A 20,356-nucleotide genomic window follows, 5' to 3' on the forward strand; every position below is an offset into this window, starting at 1 on the left:
GTAGGTTTCATTCTGATTTCCTTCATTTTTATTTTTCTCCAGTAAACTCTGCTAATTATTAGCCCTTTTTGCATATTGATACCCTTGGATGGCTGAGAACTTTCATTCCAAGGCAGTGACCATAAATTCTCTTCCAGATCCTACAGCAAACTACTGGCATATCTTAGGACACAAAGAGGAATATTTTTTCACCTGTATCTTTATACTTGTGAATTAGTTGTGCAAGGCAACCGTGGGACCACAAGCCAGTCCTGTTAGTTCTACCATAGCATTGTGCCCTTTTGCCAGTGGGTCTTTGCCAGGATCTTCCATAACATCCTGGAAACTCCCCACTTTGTGACTGCTCTGGGGAAGGGGCTGGGAGAGGGAAGCTGTGGCAAGCGCATCCCTCAGCTGCTCCTGTAGCCTCCTGAGCAAACGCAGCTGCAAAAGCATCTCACACAGCGTTGGATGCAGGATCAGAACAGGGCAAGTGTGGTGCTGCTCCACCTTTGCATCCCCAGCTGTAATTTGCAACAAATACTCCTTGACTGACATCCAGGATCTGGGGCCTGTGCTTGAACGTCAGTTAAATGCCTGTGGACATGGGAACTTGTTCCTTTGCCTGGAATATTGTGCAGTGAAGCAATTTCCACAAGGACAATTTTAATTAGAGGAAAAAAAAAGAGAAAAAGGAAAAGGACATCTTAAGAACACATTGTAATCATAATTGCATACAAGAGGGCTGAACTGGAAAGAGAGTCAGCAGATTAACTGCTTCCAATGCTACTCTGTGGTCCCATTTTCCATAAAGGAGAATCCTATTGGAGCGTAGTACATTTCTAGGACAGCCTTTTCAGAAATCTTGAGTCTTGACCTATCTGTGCTCTGAAAGGCACTGCAGAGCACAGGTAGGAATGGCAGAGAGCTGGCAGGGAGTGCTGTGAGCCCACGTGTAGCTCTGCTAAAAATAACAGGAGACAAGGCACAACCTGCTTTGTGGGGGTTCATTTGCCTTTTGTTCTGCACTACAATTTCAATATAATTAATACCATTTTCCCTGTAGAATCTGGAATAGTCATTAGTTACTTTTTATTTCCCTAATTACCCTTAACTCACACAAAACTGCCAAACTCACAACTCCTGCTAAACAGGTCAGCTAGCGTGGGTACCATCACATGGTGCCAGTGCTTTTGCCTGGGGGGTTGCCCAGTTATTTCAAAGTTTTATCTCCTTTATCAACTTGATCTGGAGTAAGATCTGCTGGGTACATTCATCTGCTCCCCATGTTCACTGGTTGTGCATTTGCTGCTGCTGGTGCAGGGAGAAAATTTCAATTTTCAGTGAAATGACGCTTTCTTTGTCGCTTATCAAAGTTGTGGCTATTCCTCTATCTTGTCTTGGATGAGAAATGGCTGTGCTGCTACTGTTGTTATTGGAAAAGTTTCTCCCCTCCACCTCCTTTGGAATACAAACCCAAAATCCTTTTGTAATAAACTGCATGAGGACATCATCACACACAAAAAAATGTCCTTGAAATCCTCCAAATCTCTGTCCCTGCTGATACTCCCAGGTGATGGGAGTTTCCTTTGGATGAAGAGAGCTACCACTCTGGGACCCCTTCTATGTTAACAATTCAGGTTTGTCTTCATATTCCCACTTTGTACTCTCGGTTTCATTTCTACAGTCTGCTTTTAACCTATATGCATCTAATTATTAACATTTTTCTGAATTAGCATGTTTTAAAGACATATTTAATGAAGCAGAGCAATTGCCATGGCTCAATAATCCTTTGCAGCATGAAGGCTTTAGTGTAAAATGAAAACACTTTAAAGAGTTATATATGTATTTATATTTAACTAAGGGAGCTTGACTCAAGGCCAGGTTTAAAAAAATGTAGCATTATGGATGCACATGAGGGCAGGGAAAGACTTTCTCACTGATGGAAAGAATCTCAGCAAGGAGAATCTGACCTCCTAGCTCCTTCCTGTGGGCTCCCCAGGGGAAGGACTCTGTTGAGCTGGTTTGGATGACTGTGCACGGCTCAAAAAATGATAATTTGATATTGCAGAGGGACAGTCCACTCCGAATCCCAGTGACCTCAAAGGGCACTGGAGGAGGTCTCCAGTTTTTATGGCAGCCCCATCCTCTGTGAAACAGGGGTAACACAAGCCCTTGTGAAGCTCACCATGTCTGAGGGTCGTGGCACACTCACTCTGCCATGTGCTGCACAGCCAGCTGTGCTAAACCTTGGGGCAACACGAGCTCGCCAGGCTGGCTTCATTGTACAAATACTGGTATTGGGAAATTACCTGGACTTATTGCCTTTTATGATCCCAGAGACTTCTGCCTACTGATACCAGAAAATCAGTTCTGCTTTGCTTTATTTACATTGAATTGGCTCAGAGAAGTTTTCCTTGTAAAGTCTGTTTAACTTCCAAACAAGCAATTTTGTCGGGAAACCTAAAAACAGAGCTTCAAGCAACTGCAGAGATTAGATATTCTGCTTGCCGCCCACTGCAAAGATCAGTGTCATGTTTTCTGTATATTTAACACCTAATAATCTTAAGTGACTTGTGCAGTCAGCTGCAAAGAGATCACATGGCAGTGTTAGCAAATTATTTCCTTAATCTGATAATCTGCTGAGACATCCGTGAGCTGCACACATTGCACTAATTACAGAGGGTTCAAAGTCATCATTAGCGTGTTTTGCCCAGTAGTATAAGTCCTTTATTGCTAAAATAAAAAAAAATAATCAGGAATTATTCCACCTACATATTGCTAAAATGGAGAAAACTTAATTAGACATTTAGCATAGAACAGTGGTTACAATATTCTCAGGGTTTGTAGCATTATTTGGCTGTTTTCCTTTAGAAACCCACACTGTATAGTCATAAGCTAAATTTACTGAACCACTTAAGGCATGACCATAACCAATTTAAAGAGGCTTTGAAACTGTCTGATTCTTTCCTGTAGGTATTGACTCAGTGCATCTCTGACTGGACAATATACATTTCAGGTTTCACTGTCAATAAGAGTTTAACACTGAGCTCCCTGGACTCCCAAAGAGGTGAGCGGGTCCAGTCTCAGCTCTGGCTCATCCAGATTGTCCTTCCTATCACGACCATGGAGTAAATCAGTCAGACAAGTTTTGCACACAGGAGTTTAGCAATAGTAGAATTCCAAAATAACAAAACAAAAATTCGAGGTTAAAATCAAGATAATCATCCCTAGCAATCTGTGGAAAAATAGCAGTTAAAGAACAGAAACAACTTTTCTCAGGAACCACTTAAGTTTCTGCTGCTCTGCCTGTGAAATTATATTGCACAACACATCTGGATATTTACACTTCCTTTGACAATATTTGTGATTTATTACAACTGTATAATTCACTTCTGAAACAAAACACATTATTTAGACAGGTGCTATATCTGTTTCAACATAGGTAATTTCTGGTTTTCTGTATTCAGTGATAGTTCTTTTACTGCCATTATTTTTCGAAGACAACAAAATATTCCCTCTTAATATTTTTCTTGTCAAGACAAATTGATGTGACAAAATTTGGCTGGGTTAAATTCTTTTCCCTAAGGGGAGGGTATGAGGGGGGGAAGAAACATTTCCTAATACAGTTTGGTGTCATGACATATAGTAAATAATAAGAATGGCCTTTGGGGGGCTGGTTTGATAGAGGGTAGCAGGAATTTATACCCTTGTTGATTTATTGGAGACACCCTTTTGCTGTCACCAAATGAAAAGTTATTAGTTTTATTGAGGGGAGGGGGGAGGTACCTACTTCTTTGTCATATTATGAAGGGCCAAAATGTAATTTCCTGGAATGTATTGAATATATCAGGCTCTGGCTTTGTCATTGTCATCCACAGACACGGAGTCATCTAAGCCTGAATCCTCCTATATGGTCAATTGTAATGAGCTGATCGTGCCATAGCTTTTAATGCTAAACCTCTGCCATCCTCACTGCCATGTCTATACAAAAAGCAACTGAATTTTACACCAAGTAAACCTGTATTACCTCTTCTTGGCATGCATTTATTGCATGCCTTTGACTTGTGACTTAAACTAGGGGGACAATTCCGTAGCACCTGCATAAATAATGCTGGATTTTACATTCATGGAGGCAAATCTTCTCATCATGTAGCTGGATCTTGACCCAAAGCTTGCTGAAATAAAGTGGTGATTTGGATGAGTTCAGCCTGCAGCTGTCTTTGACATTAATGGGAGACAGATCAAAAGAAATACAGACTCTTAGGCAGTTGATGGTTCTCTGTCAGACAACGATGCTAAAGGCAAAGAGGTTTTTTGGGTTCTCATGCACAGCCACACGTATTTTGTGTCCCTCGTTTCCAGGGTTGCACACAGTTAGTACAGAACTTTGAGAAGGGTTATACTTCCTTACTGAAGCAATCTGAACTTACCTCCTTGCTCATCCAACATAACCAAAGTCCTGATACCAGCATCTTTACTCTACATCCCAATAGTGGTAGCAAGGGAAGGAGAGAGAGGGGAGAAGAAAGAGAGAGAGAGAGAAAGAGAGATCAGTGAGGGAACACTCAGCCCTTGGTACGGGACACAGGAAGACAAAAGAAAAACAGGGAAAGGAATGACAAGGTCATCAGGGGCTGGTGGCACAGTCCAAAGGCTTTATGTGCCTGGACACTGTATAAGGAACCAGGTAGTCTCAACTGCACCATCAGTCCTTCTGGATTCACCCCGATACTGAACTTCTGCAGAAAGCACAGAATCACGGACCTTGCAATTAAAATAATCACTTTATGCAACAGTAATTTCTAAAAAGAGAGTGTTCATCTCCAAGTTCACTGAAGCAGAAGGAGGGAGCATGAGGCTGTTGGTATTGCAGGTGTGTGTTAATCCCACAAAAGAAATTCCCAGGGAAAACAGATACGACACGAGCATGTTTGGGAAGGAGGCACAGTGGTTTGTACACAGCCCTTGCTGCTGTCAGAAGTCAGAAAGCTTACCTACTTAGGAAATCCATTTTAAAGTAGGCTAATATTTAATAGGATTAAGCCATATTTTTTGGCTCAGTGATCTAATAGATATGGGTTTGAGCCAAGTTTTAATTCAGTAAACAGACACCTTTAGCATTAATGGACTTTGAATTGAGCTTGAAGGTAGGATTTTTAAAACACCTACACACTGAAACTGTTCTCTGCTCCCACAGCTTAGTGGGAATCTTATCACTGCTGTTGCTGGATACAGGGTTTGAGCAAAGCTGAGCCACTCAGAGCTCCCACTTGCCTAAACCAGCAGCAGGGCACCTTTCACAAGTACAATTTTTGCATTTGTTATCCTCGCTCTGGGCTGTGATCGGGTGTCTGGGGTTTCTGGGTGCTGTGATACCGAGCTGTATCACAGATCAGATTAGCTCCTTTTTAATTACCAGGGGGAAACCAGCTCCATTCAGCTTGGAGCAGTGATAACATCTGTGAATAATTAATGGCCTGAACGATCATCTGCCTGTTGCACGCCAAGAGCAGATGAAGTAAGTCCTCTGTGGAGTGGAGCTACCTGGACAAGAACAGCAGTAATTTGCCTGCTTCCATGAACATAAAACTATCCATGCTCCTGTGGAACAGATAAAAGTGGTGGTGTCCATTTTGCAGGGGGTGGGGGAGATGCTCACAGTTGCAGGGGAACATGAGGAACAGAAACCTAAAGTCCTGATGGTCCCTGTGCTTTTCAAGACACCCACTCCTTGAGGCAAATTAAGGACTTCATATTATCCTTCCTCCCAGCTGCCCTGCTCTCTGACATCGCCCATTTCTTTTCGTGGGAGCAGTGAAGTGTCTCTGCCCCTCAGCTGCCCATTCTGTGCTCCCAGGGTGCTCCCAGGCAGGACACAACCCACGCTGGCTCAGCCACAAGCCTGATTCTGCCACGCTCGAGGGCTGTTTGCTTGGTGCAGCTGGTGCTTCTCTGCTGAGCTTCAAGAGGATCCTGCTCGGCTCAAGAGGGACGAGAGATGCCTCTTGTCTGCCTCTCTCTGCGCTCCCATTCTTGCCTTTAATGTCTGTGTCACTGTAGAAACTGGCAGAAACCTCAGATGTGTGCAGGCTGGCTTGCTCCCTCTTCTGAAAAAATCCTTATGTGAGGTGCCAGATGGAGAGAAAAGGCCTCCTGCCTCTCCCCACAGTCTGCTGCACCCTGCTGCCCTCAGGTCAGCCACCTCCCAGGTACCCACTGCTGCTCTCTCTCCCTCCAAGCTCGTACTGCATTTACTTGAATCCCGGCCAGCTTTTATTTTTGAAGCCTGCAGAAACTTAGGGTCCAAGGGTTATCTTAGACTTGCCTATTTAGAATAGGGAAACCACTTTTAATTATCTTACATTTGCTGTGGGACAGGTCTGCTAAGCACTGAATGTGCAATGGCTTTTTATTGGACTCTTTCTATGCTCTGAGTGTCCAGGGAGGTCTTACCTTAAGAGTTATTATTGATTTATTTATTTCTTATTATATTTTAACAAACATACATCATGCAAACACAAGAAGGCTGCTTGGGTCCTGAGTCATCTTGTGTTTCAGTAAATATATTTTACTGAGTCTGACATGGGACTCTTCTAAATATTAGTCTCAGGAACCTGCAGTTGGTGCTATGATAGTTGTTGGCTTTCAGAGAATCACAGTCAGGCTGAGAAATATTTGCTGCTCCTTAACCCTCTTACCTTAGTTCCCTGCTGTATTTAACATCTGAGTAAACTCCCTTTATGCAGCTAAGATGTCCAGTGACCTGAATAAGACGTGTGCTGAGAGATTAACTCAGCAATTAGACCTTATGGTTTGTATTTCATATGAAATCCTTACAGGGAGTGAAAGAGGTGAAATTTTCTTTTATTTACCTGATCATCAGTGCCACAACATTAATACTAATGTGAAAATATTAAAGGGTGTGCAGTGAATATACTTGTCTGCATCTGTGGTCTAATCAAAAGCATATTGAAGCTAATAAAGAGATGGTGACTGGCAAAGATGGGAGATGATTCAGACATCAAGTGACAATCTCCTGCTGTTCCAAGTTTGTATTAAGCATTAATTTTGAGCTTTTCCACAAAAAATTAAATGTGTAAAGCAAAGTTTAAAATATAATCACATTTGTCATTTAAAACAGATCTGGACTTTTAGAAAAATTCAGTATTTTTATTGTAACTGATCCTTTAGATAGCTCAAAACTAAACCTGTCTGTAAGACAGAACTGCTCTAAAAATGTGTTCATCATCCATATGTCTGAGCAGGAGAAAATCACTCAGTACCTGACCTTCAGTGGCAACAGACTGAGGCATCTCTGGGAACTAAAAAACCTCTTCAGTTAAAGGTTTCTGCACTCAAAGTATCACAGAAAATCCTGTTGTTGTCAGTGGGACCAGGTGTCAGCAGATGCACTGGGACTGGGTGCTTGGAGAATGTAACAGGAGGTGACAAAAGCTGTGTCTGCAAAGTGCCAGCCTAGAAGAACCTGTTTGACAACCACTGATCCTAAAACCTCGACAGCAGGCTCCCATCACCATGGGCCCCGTGACTGTGGTTTGATTTGTCTGATCCCGAGGGCTCAGGAAGGATTCCCACCCACATCCAGTGCTCACCATCATCATTAATATCCTATGTGGGGAGCCATGAATGGGTAGAACTAATGAGGTCCATCTTTTTATGAAAATGTGTGCTAATGGGACACTTTCCCAGGGATTAGAGCCTTTCTTTCTTCCTGTAAAAATTCAGGAATTTCCCAAGACCCTCTGGTCCTTGCCCAGACAATCCTCTGTTTAGTTTGCAGCAAAATAGAGATTCTCAAAAAATGGAATTCTTCAACTAGGTCTGGCCAGGGAGAAGAAAATTCATCTTTCATAGGACCCTACAGAGTTCATGGAGCACATTCCATTTTCATCCAGCTCTCAAGTCTGTAACAGCCTTCTCTCTCCAGGGTTACCTCTGACTCTCCTTGTCTTCTCATTGCACTTGAGAGGAGACTTTGGACTGCTGGATTTTGCCATGGCACAGTAAACATCTCACACTCTTTTCCTTTAGAAGAAAATGGCACAGCATCTCTTATGTTGAGGCATTAAACTGGCAGCTCTGGAGTTCCTCTGTTTATCCATAGTGCAGGTTTACTGCAGACGGGCAAATATATAATATATAGAATAATTTTGCACATCAGATGACCCCTCAGAGCAGGAGGCCATCACTTTCAATTTAGGGGAACATTAGGGGAAACAGAGCCTATAAAGTTTATGAAAGTTGGTGTCCTTGAACCTTTCACCAGCACTAAGCTCTAGTGTTTAGATAAAAGCAAACCAACCAGCAGTGCTGGTTTGGGTATCCTTTATGTGAAGCACATGCCCAGGTTTTCCACTGGGCCACTGGCTAAGCTTATGATCACAAAGCCAGAATATATGATTTTAAACCTCTGGGCTTAATTCAATTCTTAGATACTTAAGTCTATCAGTGCTTCAGTGAAGCCAGTTTAACAGCATAACTGGGAACCCTTCTGGAGGCTTTAATATACGTTATCCTCGATCTTCTGTAATAGCTTCTTCAAACTTTTTGGGGGTTTTTTTGTGAGTGTTTCACTCAGAGAGAGTCAGCAACAAAACATTCACTGAAATTTGCCCAGCACTTTGGAGGGGAAATGCATTGCGATTTCATTTCTTATTATTGCTGTTACATAACTTAATTTCCCAAGGTGGGAATAAAAGTAGGGAGAGAATTGGAATGACTTCTCAAAGGGCTCATCAGCCCCTCCAGGAACACAGTGTGTTGTGTCCTATCCATACCTGCTACAAAAGGCAGCTACTCAAGCTTTGGTTTAGCCTGAGGGGTGATTTTCCTAACAGTGTAAGGGAATGATGTATTGGATCGAGAATCCAAATTCTAGAAATCTCTTTCTCTGCATTTCAGGAGATACCCTGAAAACCAGATATGCACTCTCAGTTCTGTGAAGAACGCATAAACTTCCACTTCGATGAAGAATTTTGCTGTAATCAATATGGATTATAGAGCTTGTTTTGAATAAATTAATAGAGACAATTATGTTCCAGGACAGGCTGACATTGCTAGCAGTTCCCACAGGCACTAAAGAGAACTGTCAACACCCTAAAGACAAAAAAATGTGGCCAAAGAAACATTTTTTAGTCATCTGTAGTAATGCATTTGCTCGGCTCCTGCTCCGAGTTCCCTGTCGCTCTGTTCATGCTCTGATGTCTCTCTGTGCCTGATTAAAGAGCCACGTGACTGCTCTGCCTGTGAATTCAGACCCTCAGCCCCAGTGAATCTGTGACCCCACCTTGAATCCCATGTGCCTGGTTTTTGTGTAATGCAACCACCCTGACTCCAGTGCTGCCACTGCTTTACACAGACAGAGGGGTCTAACCCTGCGCTGGAAAAACTGAGACCAGAATTCTGGATCACATTCCCTTGTGCCAGACATGTATTTCTGTGGAATTACACTGGTTAAAACACTTTTCTGAGTAGAACTGTCCCAATAATTCCATAGTTCCAATGGTTTTTGTGATGGCAAATGGATTTTTCAAATTAGCTGTGGCAAGATTTGGACCAAACTCTAAATTAATGTGATACTTTTATTTTTCAGACTAGGGAACATTTGACTGTGATAATAATGTCAGGGGAAACCCACAGCTAGTAAAATGGCATCCTGTGTGTTCAGTGTCCTGTGTAGGGCAGCATCATGAGCTTATCAAACTTTCATAGCTTAACATTTCAGCTTCGATACTTTGGTAAGCTTCACTCTAACCTCGGAGCATATGAGCAGAGAAGATAGTCCTCTCTGGATTTAAATGTACAAACCAGCCCTTTTGCCTGGACATGTTCCTAAATGCTTTCTTTTGGGCTTTCAGCAGCGCTGATCTTGTTGATATTAAACTCATGGCTTTTCCCCTGGCATGTGATATTCTGCATTGCATAACGTGGCCTCAGAGGTAAAAGGCTTGAACAAGAAAATAAGGAGGTCAGCTACCAACTGCATATTTACTCTCACTTGTTCTTCCTCGGTTCATTTTTATTTTTTGTTTTGGCCTAAACATTGCACAGCATCAACATAAAATATGGGTATTTATAGCACTGAGTGGCTCCAGTGAGCACTGGTCAGTGTAGATTAACCATGCTGCCTGGGTACACTGGGCACCACAGAGCAAACTGGGGTTTGGAATCTGCCATTCCAGTACGGAGCTGCCCTGGGGCAAAGCTGTGGCTGCTTTTGTAACAGCCACTCACCACTTCTTGCTTCCTCTGTTGTGCCAGGACTGGAAAAATCAGCTTCTTGCAAAGCTGGGTTATAGAACCAAGCAGCAGTTCCATATTTGGTTTTCCTTGCTGATGTTCCCTGGGAACATTGGGGCTTAGTCTCCAAACTCAGACTGGTCGTCCTGGGCAAGGAAGGCACGATCCTTTGGGACATGCCCCCCAGACAGTGACCTACAATTCATCATGAAGCACATCTTCTACTGCTGCAGGGCTTCCCTGGGTGGACAACACTCTTCTATCTCAGGAATGAGTCAAGTCAGTCTGTTTATTCTGTATTTTCCTGGTATCTGACAGAGTGGAGCCAACCATGAGAGGAATCCATACATATGTATATAGCAATAATGCATAGACATGGGGGCGTCCTTTTCCTAAGAAAGGAATAACATATTTGCTGTATCAAGAGAATAAAGTAAAAAGCACTTTGTCACTGAGAAAGAATATTTTCTATCTCTACCCACTAGACAGGTTCTGCTAAGTAAGGGAGTCTAATTGGATTTTTGGCGTCTATTAAATCATAGCAGTGCAAGTTCGATTTCAAAGACTCTCATCATTTGTCTTTTCAGTATAAAATCTCTCACTCCCTAAATGCTTCATTCTTTTAAAAGTACCTAGGAGATGGGATCAGAATAACCAACCAGCTGTTTAGACCACAGAAGGATATTAAAGGTCTTTGGTAGTCACATTAGTGAAAATAATGTGCAACTCATTTTAGAAGAACTCCCTTGACTGCTCAGTGCTGGTTTTAGCAACTTCTCTATTTGGACAGGGAGATATTGTAGCATCTGAATAAACGCCAGGTCCAGAGAGATGCTGAGCTCTTCCAAGAAGCTCTACAGCCCTCCATAAATTCAATGGTAAATTCAGCAGTCCCAGTTCTCCTCCCACTTTGCCATTTGCCGTGATTTAATGCTGAAATCCCAGTGGCATTCGCAATATGCTGGTTCAATATGTTAGGAAGACTCAAGCAGTGCACAGGTCACACAAACACGGCTCAGGAGAGACAGGGCTGATATTTACTGATGGCTTGGCCCTGAGCAAGTCACTTCCCTTTCCTGTGCCTCTCCTTCTTCCCACTCATCATCTGCCTTGTCTATTTAGATCACAGGCATTTTGGGGCAGCAGGCTGTCCTGCACAGTGTTGGGGGGGTACCCATATGAGACTCTCTTCCATGTCATCGAATTGGTTTCAACAGGAGCTGCATCCAACACAGAGTTGACATAAAGTGATGGTTAGAAATGGTGTGTCCAGGGAATTGTGCAGATAAAAGGGACAGATTGCTCATGAGACAAGGGCACGTTTTGGCTGCAAGGGGCCCAGATCTGAAGTGTTTGTGGAGGTGAAGTGATGCTGACTATGCTCAATGACCCGTCTGTCTGTCTGTACATGGAAATTTAATTTTGTCTCCACTGGACTCCACTGATCTTCACAGTCATGATTGATTCCAAGGCCACTCAGCCTACGGCTGGGATTGTGCTTGTTCCTGAGAGTGGGACCTGATGTAATTTTCTTCCCATTGTCTCCTCTGGAGACTCCTCTGCTTGTCAGGAGTACTGGGACTGTCAGTGCTGATGACCCTGATTAAAAATGTCACCAGCTCCAGCGCCAGGGCTCACATGGCGTCTGAAAATAATATGTCCTGTCAGGCGGCAGCAAAGTTTTCCACCACCTGATGGCTGAACACTTGAAGCTAAACTGAGTTTGAGATTTTCCAACTTTTAAACCCCTTTGTTGTGTAGAGGGTGAAATACAGCCTGACTGAATTGTTTTTTCCCTTCTGGGAGTGACCCCTCCAGGCAGGTAGAAGCTGTAGTAGCTGTGAGGGCTGAGCCAGGATCCCCTTCCTTAGCACCACGGAAAATCAGAGAATTCCCTGTTCCAAAGCAGTCAATCTAGGACATCTCATGAGCCTTGAAATCCTGATAAATGTTTCAGAGATACATAAAGAAGTGGCATTTAAATACTGTGACTGGTGTTCTATAAAAATAGCTCAGAGTGTTTATGGAAAGGGAAGTATTTAGAGACAACAGGGCAAATGCCCTGAGGGCCTTTCTCACCTTCCCGCCCACAGTGTTAGGGCAAGGACAAGAGAGAGGTGCCAGCACGAGGCTCCTGGAGCTCTGCAGCACCTCAGCCACTTGTCCCTGACTCCAGGTCACCTTCAGAGGCTGTGCCTTTCCTTTATCTCCAGTATCCTGTCTCAATGGATACTCAGGTATGGGCAAACCAGTGCCTCGGCTGCTGGGCTGCCATGGACACTTGGCAACCAGGGCACAGTGTCTTGAATGGCTCTAGTAAGGGGTAGGGATAAGCAGGGACAGAGTGGCACATTAAGCCATGGACATGCCTTAGCAATGTGAGTTATTGAAAAAGCACTTCCAGTGTCAGACTCTCCATCACCTTTGTTCACAACAGATGTGCAAATAAAATGCAAGTCCTTACCTCTTCAACAAGCTGCAGCATTCGACGGGTGCTCTCCAGGGACTGGAATAAAACAGAGGAAAAAGTGCTCAGCTTTGGCAAGTTACGCTTTCCAACACTAATGTGCAGGCTCATGCTGACACCATGTTTTTCCTACACTCTTTGCCTTCCCCCCCAAATCAGGCCATCAGCAGGGCACTGGTGATTTCTCCATCTCCAGCTCTCCATTAGGACTCGCTAATGCAGCAATTCCCACTGCATCCTGAGGCAGCTGCAGTCTCCAGGGCTTGTGGTCCCCTTGCTCACACACTGCAGCGGTGCTGCTTGGAACAGCTGGTGTTCCACTTTAAAAATAGTCTGTGGTTTTCAGCTACGACTTTTCAGGGACTTAATTGGTGAGTTTTAACATTTAATAGGTTTGACAAATCGAAGGAATCCTCAGAAAATATTAAATTGCTGCTTTTTGCTCTGAGGCCAGTCAAATTGATGCACAATCTAATTCCTAAACCAAACTCACGATCAATAAATGCCTTAATCTTGACTAAACACAACATTAAATTTCACCCCAGCTCATCTCATTTCCAATTCTGCTTTCAGTGTAAAGCTGACGGAAAAGCAGAATCAGCCCTAGAAATCCTTTTGCCGCATGAGCTCCTATTCCTGGATGTGTCTTTCACACCAGCCCCAGCCCCAAGCTCCCAGTTTAGCTGCTGGTCTCACCTCATCGGCGAGCTGGTCCGCACGCCGCTGCATTTCTTCCAACTCATTGCGCATATCCGCGTCCTCCGCCATCTTAGCTGTGGGGGTGTTTGTGGACGCCGCAGATCAGGGATTTGTGCTCAGCTGCTCGTGAGCCTGGAAGACACAAAGGAGAAGAAACTGTGTGGTTTAGGCTCCCTGGCTCGCTGAGTCGTGCTGAAATGTCAGTCCCACAAAAGTGCTTTAATTACAGGAGTGCCCTCACCCAAACTCTCTCGTTCTGGATGGTAATTCCTACACAGTGGAGAGCACGCGGGGTTGCTTAAGGTGCTGCTTTATTCCTGTGTTATTAATCACTTTTGAAGAACGAGGATGCACCCTCGTCATGTTCTTTGAGGAGAATCCTTCCTTTTTTCTTAACCTTTCAAATGCTATTCATATCAAAGCTGGAGGCTCAGGAGATGCTATTTGCTGCCAGAAACAGTCCTGAAACCCATTCATTCTTCTCTAGAATTAAAAGGCTTAATGTGAAGGAGGTCAAGGCTGAGTCCATGTCCTGTGTTTCAGCTGCATCACTCAGAGGACTGGATGCTCATGTAATACATTTGCAGAGAAATTAAAGGCAATGAAACTTTGCAGATTTTTACGGGCTAATGACTTGTCCACCATGCTGTAGGTCAGGCTATGAAATAATATTTACAGCTAGACTAGGAGAAGTTGTCTGCCTGGGAGGATCCTTCATTTCGGGGGAAGTGAAGTGACCATTGGACCTAACTGGTGCTTTCAACTTCTCTGCAAAGTGGGTGGGATTCTGATCTCGGTTATCCCTCTTGATACAGAACAACACCACCAAGCCCATCCTAACCAGAGGTCAGGATGCAGCCCATTAGTCCTCCTTTGGGTAGGGTTTCTTTCTTGTTACAAACTCGAGCTAGCTCTGATTACTGAGCATGACTTGATTAGGAAAGGCGGGTCCTCCTACCATCTGTCAGATCTTTATAACAACAACACTGGCTTATTTCTTTGCTTGATTCAAGCATGGCATGTTGCAAATTACTGCTCACTGAATGTTCATTGCAGGAAAACTTAATCCCAGGTGCAGAGGAGCTGGGGAAGTTGTGGGGGAAGGCTAATAACCAGCCATAAAGCAGGTGCCATCAGGCTCAGTTACAGAAAGAGGACAAAAGCAGCCCCTTTCAGCAAAGCTGCTCTAAGAAGGCAAAACCCCAGGGGCTGTTTTCTGTCCTTTTGCGATATGTGCAGCCTTTATGAAACAACATAAGTCAGGGCAGGTTTTAGCTCTAAAATCCTAACGGTAACAACTGTGTTCAAATGGAAGTTACTATATATTGGAGATGAATCCATTCCTCACTTTGACTGTGCTCTCCATCAGGGCCTCAGGAGTATGGGCTGAACAGGTACAGCTGGGTGGCAGCAGTATCTTCTGGATCACACTCTGTTTGCTTAGAATTGTGTAAGGAAAGCAGACAGCTCCTTGCATCTCCTCTGAAGCTTCAGCAGCAGATCTGCTGCTTTTCTTATCTGAGAGGGAATATGTGACCTTCATGCTTTCACATTAGCTGTGCCCTCACTCGTGGTTGCTTTTCTTCTTTGAAGCTACAGCAGGAAGAAATCCATCTCGAAGAGTCAGCCCTGCAGCTACTGGCACAGCATCCTACTTTCATCACCGAGCACATCGCCACGTTCTTGTCAGAGGGAGCCTGGCATTTTGTGATGGGTCACACAATGTTTAGGAGCCCAAATATCTGCTGGAGAAGGCCACCTGGCTCTGCCAGCTGCATGGTCACAGCAGTGAGAAGGACCAAGCTTAAAGCAACTCATCTGCAGTGCCAGCTGATGCAAAGCCAGAGCTTAATTTCATGGCTTATACTCAGGCTGGTGTCGGACACTTCAAGGATGTTCACAAAATAAGCTTTACAGAAAATGGTGCCCTCGGATGTTTAGGAGGAAAAGAGGAACTAGGAACTGGTCTCTGCCTGAAGGGCATGTGAAAGTGTGGGGATACTCTCGAGGCCACTCCCAACCTTCCCACCCTGCTGCTGCACTCGTGGTGCCCTTTGTGGCACATCACGCAGCTCCAGGAAGATGCTGCTCCCGGTCGCAAGTGGAGCATGCTCAGCTGGGATAAAAAAAAGTTATATCTGTAAAGAACCGTGCTCCAAACTCCTGTCCCACTTGGCACAGGCTGGCACCAGCACTGGTCACTGCTTCACAAATTGTGGTTTTTTTCCCAGATTTAGGCAAAGCCCAGCATTGAAATATTTCTGGTGCAGCCTCCGTGACAGAATATCAGGATTAAGTCTGTGGACCTAATTTTTGAGCATCTAGTTAAAATATTCTCCTCTGCCTGGATCCTTGCTGAACCTGTGCTGGCAGAGTAGCAGGACCGAGCTTTAGCAAAAACCAGGACAATTTGGACAGGATTTTGGGACTGATCTAATTGGTAAATACAAATAGCTGTGAGGGGAGAAAACTGGTTCTGTGCTATGTCTGCCTGGTAGCATCTCATGAGCTGTAAAGTGGGAGGTGATGCATCAGTGAGAGGGTGGGATGACAACAGGGAATTTGGTTCAGTCTCTAAGCATATCCAGTGTGAGCTGAATGATTACAGAGGTGGAAGTGAGATGAGTGTTTCTATTGACAGTAATGAATAATAACAGGCTCTTGGTCAGTCACTGCAGATAATAAAAATTGCACAGAAAATTCCGTTCTCATGTAGATTCCAGCCTGACTTTTGATCATTTCCCTAGTTTTTTTTTTTTGATCATGAGCCAGCGGTGGTGATGGGTGGTGCAGAAAAGAAACAAAGTGGAAAAACTGTCATATAATCATAGAATGGTTTGGGTTGGACAGGACCTTAAAGACCATCTATTTCCAACCCCCCTGCCATGGGCAGGGACACCTTTCACTACACCAGGTTGCTCAAAGCCCCAGTCCAACACTTCCAGGGATGGGGCAGCCACAGCTTCTCTGGGCAACCTGTTCCAGTGCCTGACCCCCCTCCTGGTAAAGAATTTCATCCTAACGTTAATCTAAACCTACTCTCTGTCAGTCCATGCTCTTGTGGGGTTTTTTTTTAGAGTTACCCTTCTTGGTTAGTTAGAACCAGCAGTTGGCATCTTAGTGACAGACGCCTCTTATTTTGCATCAAGTTAAAAAAAAATGTCAGGGCTTGTAACCAGAGAGATCTTGTGCAGCGAGTGATCGAACTTGACAGGTTTATTGAGATTGTTTGGTATTTGTAAAGCACTTAGAATGGGTTGAGAAATAGCAAAAAGAATTCTTCCAGACAAGTCATTTTACATCAAGTTTTACTCATAAACACAAGTGCCCTGCAGCTGTGCTGATTCAACTTTATTTAATAGAAAACTGTGCACAAGAATCAATAAAGGTTACTGATTTGCACACAGTATGATGAACTACATATATTTTGTAAATGGCAGGTAATAGGTTTCAATTTTTTTGCAGATTTTGCAATTTATAATGTGGAATAGGACTTATTAGAGATAGGATTTTCCCTGAAAAGTCCTATTTAGGCTGAAACTCCTTTCCAGTGCCATGAATTTCCAACAACAAGCCCTGTTACCAATAAAAAACCTGTAGAGAGAAGATTTATGCTTTGAAAGCAATTATTTCTGTAAAGTACAAATTAACAATTTTCCCTCTATAGTGTTTCTTAGGAACACCTACATATATATAAAACATTAAAACTGAGTGATCTCAGGAATGGCCAAGAAAAGGTAAACCATAATGGATTTGCCCTCACTGATACTGGACAGACCTTCAAAAGCATAAGGTGTCAGTCTGGCTTGGGCCCACTATGACCCACTCTTGTTGTAGTAGAACAGAAAAAGGCCTAAAATACTATTCAGGACTTTTAGTAATAAATTCCGTGTGGAATTTGTATTTTTGATCCCAGACGATATTTTTCATTCTGTTCTCATTTAAGTTTATCTAAACTAAGTATCAAAACCCTATAATTGCCTTAGGAATTTAACATAACTGGAATAAACTCTCTGAAATGTACTCTGTACTTTTAGCTTCAACTACATTTTATTTTGTCTGCAGTCCCTGCAGACACGACAGATCAGAAAACCAAAGTAGGGATATAATATGTTAAGCAATATAGATCTAAAACTTTGATTAAAAAAAATTAAGAGTTGCTACAGAAGTTTCATCTCTCCATTCAATTTGTGTTTCTAGTTGCAATAATTGCCTACACAAATGTCTTCCACACAATGCAATTAACTCCAGGCACTTGGGTGACTGACATCAAATCCTCTGTGAGGTGGTCTCATGTGTTTCACCAGTGCTTGCAGAGAAGCACAACTGACTAAATGGTAAAGAAAAATACAAAGAGAGACCAGCTAATGGAAAGGCATTGCCTATTGTACTTTGCATTCTGCATCTGCTATTTTAGCCCTGCTAAGATGCAATGAAGAATCTTATAGCAAGAACATTATATAATCCGTATGGAGTTCTACTGAAGACTAAGAGAGACCTACATCTATCCCCAGAGGAAGAGAAATACAATGAGTGACCTTTGAAAGCAAATATTTGCTTCCCAGTGGTATAAACACTCCAGTGCAATAAATACAGGAAAATGAAAATGCTGCAGTTTACTGTGGTGAAGGCAACACAGCAATAAAATGTTCTTTTTTTAAGCACTCTCCCTGTTATTAAAGGACACATCTATTCTTCCTGTGGATATTTGTAGCCAGGGGATGACTGCATTGGCATATTTTACTAAAAAAGTCAGGGTCAGTCAATACCAGCACATTGGCCATGTCTTTCACCACCTTCACCACCCTTCCCTAGAGGGGCTCTTGGTGGCTGGATTATAGGAAATGTGCTGGCATTAACCCCAAAGCTCAGTGTAGCCCGGGAACTGTCTGCTGACACCAGCAGGAAATGAAATTATACTGCAGGTGGGACCCTGCTGCAAAAGGGTGCTTGGAAACCAAGACCTGTGTGTGCTGCTGACACCAGCAGGTTCTCCCTGAAATTGTGTTGAGGATGGAGTGGTTGAAGGCAGATCCCAACAGAAAGCCAGGAAAGGCATGTGTGTGCTGTCCACAGTCACTGTGACAAGCAAAAGCTGGTGAGAAATGATTTAAGGCACTTGGAAGTATAATGTTATGGATCATGGGCTCAGAGCAGTGGCCCTCACAAGCCTTAACTTTTCTGACTTCTGTCATCTCCATCTTCTTTCACCCAGGGCTTACCACAGTTAATACTGTCTATAACTAAACGTGCCCTGCTTTTGCTCTTATTGCATTTTAATTGATCTGAAAGCACTTGGAGAAGAAATCAGGTAATTTTGTAATGAAAAACCTTATTTAAAGATTTTACGATACGGCATAAAATGTAACAATGAAAAATTACTACAAACTGTTATTTAGATTTAAATTCTAAATAGCTTTGAAATAAAATCTTGAGGAAAGTCTGCTTTTTATATCACTTCTGCAGCACATCCTATTGCCTGGATGTAGTTTATTCACAAGATTTTCAGCAAAGTTCTCATTTCCAAAGAAACCCCTTTGTAATGTTTGTGTTACTGATTAAGCCAAGAAACTGCCTCTGTGTTTCCATAGGATATGTTATTTTTAATCCAAGGCACAGATACCTCATCTCTCTCCTGCTGTTGTCCCACAGTGTGTTGCTTCAAACCTTTAGTCCCAGCTCCACGGCCCAGGCTGACAGAGCACAGTGATAACCAACTTCACTTTGAATTTTACTGGATAGTCAGTAAAGAATAATTCCTACTGGTGAGGGCCTGTCAGGGAGTGACTTTGGAAAAGGCAGGCACTGAGATCTTGCAAATCTGAATTCAGGAGAAGCAGGTAATTCCTAGTTTGTTACTGTCTTCCTGCATCACCTCAGGCACCTTATTTTACTCCCAGGGCTCATTTACTTTGCCTGCAGACAGGTCTCTGGAGCTGCAGGAAATGCTGGAGGTGTTTGGTTTCCTGCTGCTGGCTCTATCTGTCAGCATCATGCAGATGTCTTGGATACCCTCTGATGGGAATGCTTGTCCGTGTTTAACAGCTGAATCTGTCTCCCATCTACACAACACAGATGAAATCCTTCTTTTCCTTCCTATCCTGCCCTTTTTTTTTTGTCCTACTTAAATTTCAGGTGTTTCAGGGCATGGACTGACACTTGGTTTGGGGTCCAGGACAATTGGGACTTTCAGATAAATGCTAATGAGCATGATGTCACATTCTCTGCGTCAGAACCCATACTTAGGATCAAGAACTTTCTAGTCAGAGGCCAAAATGAAGATTTTGAAGTATAATTAGACAAAATTATGACTCCTGACAATGTGCTGAATGTGTCAGAAAAACTATTTGGAAAACAGTCTTCCTAGGGGCTCGTGTTGCTATAATGGCAGAAAAGCTCAATCAAATGATTTCTGAATGTGAATGCAATTAGGCAGCATAGAAGTGCTAACAGAGGAATTACTTCTTGCAGACATGGGCACCTCTGCCCCTGGTGTCCCCTGATCTCGGGTGGGTAAAGGAGGGGATTGTGTGTATCCTCAGCACAAGGGGTGTGTGGGCACAACTGCTCCGTGCCTCCACCATCTGCAGATAGGCAGGTTATGAGCAACACATCCCACAGTTCCCCCCAGGCACTGCAGCCGGGGGCAATGGCTGGTGGGAAAAGTTGCCGCTGAGATCTCGGAGAAGAACAATCCGCCATAAACGAAACGCCTGGAGCCGCCCCATCCCAATCCCAATCCAACACAAATCATTTGTGTCCTGTCAGCTGTCAGACACACGGCTGCTCCATGAGGCTCCAAGACGTGCCTGTGGCTTTACCAGGCTCCTGCACCGAAAAACAATAAAGCACAGAGCAGCCATTTTGTAACAATTTCACCTCAGAGTAATAACAACTTGACTTTCTGTCCCTTTTGCTGCTAAAAGAAAATAAACCTCTCCCTGTGTT

At 43.4% G+C, this 20,356-nt stretch overlaps 2 protein-coding genes across 3 annotated transcripts in view; one reads left to right on the forward strand and one right to left on the reverse strand.

Annotated features, from left to right (window-relative positions):
• PAK5 (p21 (RAC1) activated kinase 5) overlaps positions 1-20,356 on the forward strand; it is a 313,912-nt gene that overhangs the window by 40,056 nt on the left and 253,500 nt on the right. The window lies entirely within an intron of this gene.
• Positions 1-20,356, reverse strand: part of SNAP25 (synaptosome associated protein 25) — a 60,564-nt gene that overhangs the window by 15,105 nt on the left and 25,103 nt on the right. For both annotated transcript variants that reach the window (XM_027693410.1, XM_027693409.1), the window contains exons 2-4: positions 13,406-13,540; positions 12,707-12,748; positions 4,413-4,461 (exon numbers count right to left, since the gene is read on the reverse strand). In XM_027693410.1, the coding sequence (XP_027549211.1) occupies positions 4,413-4,461; positions 12,707-12,748; positions 13,406-13,477 (163 nt within the window). In that variant the 5' untranslated portion in view covers positions 13,478-13,540. The remainder of the gene's footprint in view (positions 1-4,412; positions 4,462-12,706; positions 12,749-13,405; positions 13,541-20,356) is intronic.

Source organism: Neopelma chrysocephalum, unplaced genomic scaffold (genome assembly GCF_003984885.1).
Source record: "Neopelma chrysocephalum unplaced genomic scaffold, ASM398488v2 Primary Assembly neopelma1_91, whole genome shotgun sequence".
In the NCBI taxonomy this organism is placed as follows: domain Eukaryota; kingdom Metazoa; phylum Chordata; class Aves; order Passeriformes; family Pipridae; genus Neopelma; species Neopelma chrysocephalum.